The sequence below is a fragment of the Bison bison genome, unplaced genomic scaffold (assembly GCF_000754665.1).
Source record: "Bison bison bison isolate TAMUID 2011002044 unplaced genomic scaffold, Bison_UMD1.0 scf7180017864380, whole genome shotgun sequence".
Taxonomy (NCBI): Eukaryota; Metazoa; Chordata; class Mammalia; order Artiodactyla; family Bovidae; genus Bison; species Bison bison.
Window position 1 is genome coordinate 2,597,961 of NW_011494952.1, and position 7,161 is coordinate 2,605,121.

General features: G+C 34.8%; 1 protein-coding gene across 3 annotated transcripts in view; it reads left to right on the plus strand.

Annotated features, from left to right (window-relative positions):
• Positions 1–7,161, plus strand: part of JMJD1C (jumonji domain containing 1C) — a 303,947-nt gene that overhangs the window by 136,103 nt on the left and 160,683 nt on the right. For all 3 annotated transcript variants that reach the window (XM_010857402.1, XM_010857400.1, XM_010857401.1), the window contains exon 2: positions 1,760–1,924. In XM_010857402.1, coding sequence (XP_010855704.1) covers positions 1,760–1,924 — 165 coding nt within the window. The remainder of the gene's footprint in view (positions 1–1,759; positions 1,925–7,161) is intronic.

Below are 7,161 nucleotides of genomic sequence, written 5' to 3' on the forward strand. Positions count from 1 at the left end.
ACCGATTCCTAGAATTCGACGTTCACTCTTACCATCTCCTGTTTGACCACTTCCAATTTGCCTTGATTCATGGACCTGGCATTCCAGGTTCCTATGCAATATTGCTCTTCACAGCATCGGACTTTGCTTCTATCACCAGTCACATCCACAACTGGGTATACCATATTTTTATCCGTGTGTGTATGTATTGTTGATAAGGGGAAAGCAAAAATAGTGATAATGTTTTCCTGAACCTTGTCTCAACTTCAGTTTACTGGTGTTACCCAAAACCCTTTTATGCAGAATTGAGTAACTGAGAACCTTGAAAGATTTAAAGTAGTGGAGAAAGTAGTATCATTTGAAATATTTGCAGCATATCAGATGGCCTCAGTGTAACCTCTAAGGATACATTTGTAGAAGACAGCAGAGCTTCTGCTATGAGTTTGTCTGGGTAACCATGAACAGAGATTATATACTTAAACAATGTATTTCTCTCTTTCCTAATTCTAATACATAAACATAGCTAAGTAGCTTAGTAATGGGCAGGGGCAGAGATATCTCAAGTCAAACATATGTTTTACCAGTTTACCTCCATGTTTAAAATTCCATGATTGCAAGAGTATGAGATTTGTAATATTTGTTAAGTACTTTGTATGTATGCAGCAATGATGTGTTCCCTGAAACAGTTCTACCCTCAGTGCATTTGTACCCATTATTTGATTATATACTGATAAAACTGTATGAAAAACAACTGCTTGTAGATGTTCACAGTTAAGTTTGAATAGAGGTGGGGGGTATAAACATCCTCCAAGAAGTTGAGCAAGGCCAGAAGAACAAACAGAATTTAAGTAAGTGGAAACAAACACATCAGGTGTAAGGGAGCAAAAGATGGCTAGAAGAAAAACATAAGAATAAGATTGCCTCCAGCATAACTAATAATCTTGTAGGGAAGACAGCTCCATGATACAGATGTATGAATGAAAAAGAATGAGGGTGGGAAAAGAAGAGTTGAATGATTGCATGACTTAGAATAAAATAGCTTCAGTTTCCCAAATATAACATCCTTGTCTTGTTCCTGTTTTGGTGGAAAAGCTTTCCAGTCTTTCAGCATTGAGTATGATTCAGCTGTGGGGTTTTCATTTTCATTATTATTTTCATTAAGTTGAGAGTTTCCCTCTAGTCCTGGTTGAGTATTTTTGTAATGACAGAGTGATCAGTTTGTCAAGTGCTTTTTCTTTGTCAGTTAAAATGATCCTGTCGTTCTCTTCATTCTCTGAATCTGTTATGTTACATTAATTGATTTTTCATATGTTGACCATCCTTATAGTGCCTTCTGTCTTTGTACTGAACAGTTTTGTTAGAAAAAAGCCAAACTCATTTGTTTACATCCTGACTATGTCTATTTTGATACTAGAAAGTCAGAGATACGTAGTTAAGTCATATCATCTGCCAAGCCTAAAATAATTACTGTTTGGTCCTTAGAAAGCATTTCCTGACTTCTGCTTCTAGAATCATCAGTATCAACATAGTTCATTAGTAGATACTCAACAATCTGTACTGAACAATATTACTTGAATTGCTTTTCTTAGTAAACTTACTGTTTATCTTCCTGTATACAATAAGTGTTATAATTTGTTTAAAGAGAGATAAATAATGATTTTTAAGAGAACTGTTAATTTGAATAATGAATTTGTTAATGGGTTTTGTAATTTAATTTCATGGCTTAAATTTTAAAATATCACAATCTCCATTGCTTATGAGTTTTATTTTCTTTTCCTAGGTGTATGTGGAATTTGATGATCTTGAGTGGGATAAACGAGAGTGGGTTAAAGTTTATGAAGATTTTTCAACCTTCTTGGTGGAATACCACTTAATCTGGGCCAGAAGGATCAACCCTAGCCAGACTCAGGGATCAAAGAGCAAACAGATTCAGTGGCCTGCATTGGTAAGATCTATATTCCTTATGTCATTAATAATTTTCAGTTGTTTGTTTTAAAAGAATTAAGAGCTAAATATAAGTTTTTGAGTTTTCTTAGTGACTAAAGATTAATATTTCTGAGTAGTGGCTTCTCCCCACCAATGCAAGAAACATGGAGAAACCTCGATTGAGGAGAAACCTCGATCCCTAGGTTGAGAAGATGCCCTGGAGAAGGAAATGCCAAGCCACTCCAATATTCTTGCCTGGAAAATCCATGGACAGAAGAGCCTGGCAGGCTGCAGTCCATGGCATCACAAAAAGGTGGACACAACTTAGACCAAAATAACAAAGCTCTGAAGTAGCTGGCAGATATTTCAAAATACTACTTCCATTTTCTCAAACAATTTTATGTCTTTTTGTTAATACTCTTTGAACATATTTCGTCCACAAATAGTTCATTCTGTTTTTTAGGGGAAACATAAATTGAATTGATGACTGCTTAGGGATAGTTGACTGATTTGTATGCAATGTGAAAGAATTTTTCTGAATGACACTTTGTGGGTTACTTTTTATAAATCATTAAGTAGCATATGGTTTTCTTTGTTAAATTTTGTCAAAATTGAGTGAATCATTGTGGATAATATCTGATATTTATGGAAGAATTACATTTGATTCTTGAACAACATGGATTTAAACTGTGTGAGTCAATTTGTATGTGGATTTTTTTCTAATAAATATGTACTTGTATGCTACACTGTTTGCAGTTGGTTGACTCTACAAATGGGGGACCACAGACATGGAGAATGAATTGAAAAGTTATATACACATACTTTAAACTGGTTTGTGGGTTGAGTTGTAACCCCCATGTTGTTTAAGGGTCAATTGTGGATTTTAAGGTAGTAAGAAAACATTACTTCATATCAGGAGATACTCCATTTAAGAAAACAATAGATTGCAGTGAATTCTCATCATTAATTCTGTGGGGGAAAAGTCACATCTCTTTAACCATTATTATCCCTGTTTTCTGGAAGAGTATTCAGCATTTAATAATTATTCAGTTTGAATAAAATAATTTTCTTATATTAATATCAAAGAAATATGTTAAAGGCATTGAAACATCAATTTAGGTGTTTGGTATTTATATATTATCAAGATACTTTTAGAAATTTTTCAACATAAATTAACTACATAGAAGGATAGTTTAATTTGTTGGCAATTGGAGTGCTTTAAATTTTCTGTTTTAGTTAACCCTTTAAAAGTGTAAGGAGGTAAGTGGATAAAAAGCAAAGATTGGGAGGGAAGGAGAGAGAGAATAAAATGAATTAAAGGCATTTTAAAAAGAGAATATAATATGGAAGGATGAAAGGTAATATTTATGAACTATAGTTTTGATAGGATAGTTTGAATATTCTAGGAAAATAAAGAAGACAATATTACTCAGTAAGATAGATTTTTAAAAAATATTTGTTGCAGGAGTGTTTTATTGTTTAGTCGCTAAGTCGTGACTGACTCTTTGCAGCCCTGTGGACTGCAGTGCGCCAGGCTTCCCTGTCCTTCACTATCACTTAGAGTTTTCTCAGACTCATGTCCATTGAGTTGATGATGTCATCCAACTGTCTTATCCTTTGTCTTTTGGATTGTTAATATAAAGTTTTTTAAACCATCACTAGTATGCTTTATAATTTTATAAACAACTCAAAAATTGGATGAAATCTGTAATTATCACATATAAGTGAATTTTGAATGAAAAGTTTCAAAAGCAGTAATATTAATAATACCAGAAAGTATTCCCTGGGAACATAGTTAAAGAATAGACAGAACTTTAGAAAAATCTTTGCCCTTTCTTAGAGACAGTTAAAATTAAGGTGAATTCCTAATGTATATTTATAAATTACTCATTTTGGAGAAAGTTTCTATTAGGAAATACTATTTAATAATAATTTTATCATATTCTACAAATTTGTTTCTGTTAAATCTTTTAACCCCACAAAACTACTTAAATAAACACCAAACTTTAAAAAATTCAACTTATTTTTTAAATAAAAAAAAAGTACTGGAGAAGGAAATGGCAGCCCACTCTAGTGTTCTTGCCTGGAGAATCCCATGGACAGAGGAGCCCGAAGGGCCACAGTCCATGGTCACAAAGAGTCGGACACAACAGAGTGACTAACACTTTCACTTTCACACATTGTAAAAAACTTGAAAAGTGCTAAATAGTGTAAACTAGAAAATCATAATCATTCTATTTCTGCCTCCAAGGTATATTTCTAACTTAATTCTTTGACATATTTTCTTAAAAAGTATACATCTCTGCTTTCTTTTTTTTCAAGCATAGAATTAAATGGTTTTTTGGAATTGTGGTATAATATGCTTAACATAGAGTTTTCCATTTTACTAATTTTTAAGTGTAAAGTTCAGTGGTATTAACTACATTCTCACTGTATTTCAGTGTACAGAAATTATTCCATCTTACAAAACTGAAACTCTATATCCATTAAACATTAGCCCCCATTCCCTCCTTTTCTCAGACCCTAGGAACCATCATTTTGCTTTGTGTCTTCATGATTTTGACTCTGCTGTACCTTACATAAGTGGAATCTTACAGCAGTTGTCTTTTTGTGACTGACTTATTTCACTTAGCATGTCTGCAGTGTTCATCTGTGTTGTAACCTGTGTTAGAATTTCCTTCCTTTGTGTTACAAGGCTGAATGGTATTCCACTGTATGTATATATTATATCATGTTCAGTGATTTGTCTGTTGGTATATACTTGTATTGCTTCCACCGCTTGGCTGTTGTGAAGAATGCTGCTGTGCTCTTAGGGTTATGTATATCTCTTGGAGACCATGCTTTCACTTCTTTGGGGTAAATATTCAGAAGTGTAAGTGCTGGATTATATGGTAATTCTGTCTTCTAATTTATTTTGCAGCTACTGTCAGAGCAGCCATATTACTTTACATTCTAGCCACCTCTTGCTCCCCTCAAGTTTTTGATAATAGTCATCCTAATGAGTTTGAGGTGATAATGTCCTTGTTGTTTTGATTTGCATTTCCCTAATGATTAGTGATGTTGAACATCTTTTCATATGCTTATTGGGCATTTGTATATCTGCTGAAAAATGATTCTTCAAGTTTTTTGCCCATTTTTGAATTGGATTGTTTCTGTATTACTGAATTTTAGGGGTTCTCTGTAGTATTCTGGATTTTGATTTCTTATTAGATTTGATCTGCAACATATTTTCTACCATTCTGTGGGTTGTCTTTTTACATGGGTGATAGTATCTTTCCATGCAGAAAATTTTAAAATTTTCAGTAAGTTAAATTTGTCCACTGTTTGTTTTCTTATCTTTGCCTTTGGTGTTATATCTAAGAAATCACTGCCAATTTCATTGTCATCAAGTTTTTGTCATATGTTTTTTAAGAATTTGAATGTTTTAAGTCTTATATGTAGTCTGTTGATCCATCTTGAGTTAATTTTTGTATGTGCATTAGATAAGGCTCACTACCATTCCTCTGTTAGTGAATATTCCATTTCCCGCCATCATTTGTTAAAAACACTGTCCTTTCTCCATTGAATATTCTTGACACTATTATCAAAACTTTTTTTGCCATATACATAAGATTTTATGTCTGGTCTTTATTCAGTTTCTTTGTTATGTGTATCTCTCTTTATGCCAATACCACAGTGCTCAGTGTTAGTTTATAGAGAGTTTTGAAATCAGGAAGTGTAAGTCCCTCAACTTTGTTTATTTTGAAGATTGTTTTGGCTGTTTGGTGTCCCTGGGGATTCCATTTCAGATTCAGGATGGGTCTATTTCTGTAAGAAATGTGGGGCTTTTCATGGGAATTGCATTGAATGTGTGGATCACTTTGGACAGTATTGATCTCTTAATAAGCCTTCCAGTCCACGAACACATATCTTTCCATTTATTTTCTGTGTCTTTTCAATTCTGTTAGCAGTGTTTTATGGGCTTCCCTGGTAGTCAGATGGTAAAGAATCTGCCTGCAATGAGGAGACCTAGGAGATGTGGGTTCTGTCCCTGGGTCCACAGATCCCCTGGAGAAGGAAATGGCCACCCACTCCAGTACTCTTGCCTGGAGAATTCATGGACAAAGGAGCCTGGTGGGCTACAGTCCATGGGTCGCAAAGAGTCGGACACGACTGAGCAACTAACACACTGCAGTGTTTTGTAGTTTTCAGTGTACCAGTGTTTTCCCTCTATGGTTATTCCTACGTAATTCAGCTTTTTCAATGCTATTGTAAATGGAATTGTTTTGTTAATTTTATTTTCATATTTTTCATTACTAGAGTATAGAAATGTAGTTGACTTTCATGTGCTGATTTTATATCTTTCTTCTTAGCTAACAGATTAATTGTGAAAACCTGGAAACTTTTCCAGACCAAGACAAGGATGATACTTAGACAACGGGGGAAAAAGGATCTAAGTTTGGAAAATAAGTAGTAAAAGTTTTGTTTGGCAACGGTATGACTTTGTGTGGTCATACCATGCACAAACGTGAAAGCTAGTAAATGAGGGACTTCCCGCACTGTCCAGTGGTTAACTCTTCACCTTCCAGTACAAAGGGTGTGGGTTAAATTCCTGGTCAGGGAGCTAAGATCCTGCATGCCTACGGCCAAAAATAAACCAAAACGCAAAGCAATATTGTAACAGATTCAATAAAAACTTGAAAAATGGTCCACATAAAAACTTAAAAAAAGAAAAAACTAATGCATTCAGCAGAGCAGCAGGATACAAAATCAAGGCTTTCTTTTAATCATTAGTTTTAGCTGAGGCTTCATTAAAATTGTAGATCCTGAAAAAAAAAAAAGTAGGTCCTGGGTTTTCTATTAGTTAATGTTTCAATGTGTTTATTTCTCCTCAGTTTTTAATGGCTGCCTAATATTGTATGATAATCCATTTACCTAGTGTTTGGTAATTTCAGTTTAGTTCAGTCTCTCAGTCCTGTCTGACTATTTGCGACCCCATGAATCGCAGCACGCCAGGCCTCCCTGTCCATCACCAACTCCTGGAGTTCACTCAAACTCATGTCCATCGAGTCGGTGATGCTATCCAGCCATCTCATCCTCTGTCGTCCCCTTCTCCTCCTGCCCTCAATCTTTCCCAGCATCAGGGTCTTTTCAGATGAGTCAGTTCTTTGCATCAGGTGGCCAAAGTATTGGTGTTTTCAGCTTCAGCATCAGTCCTTCCAGTGAATATTCAGGACTGATTTCCTTTATGATGGACTGGTTGGATCTCCTTGCAGT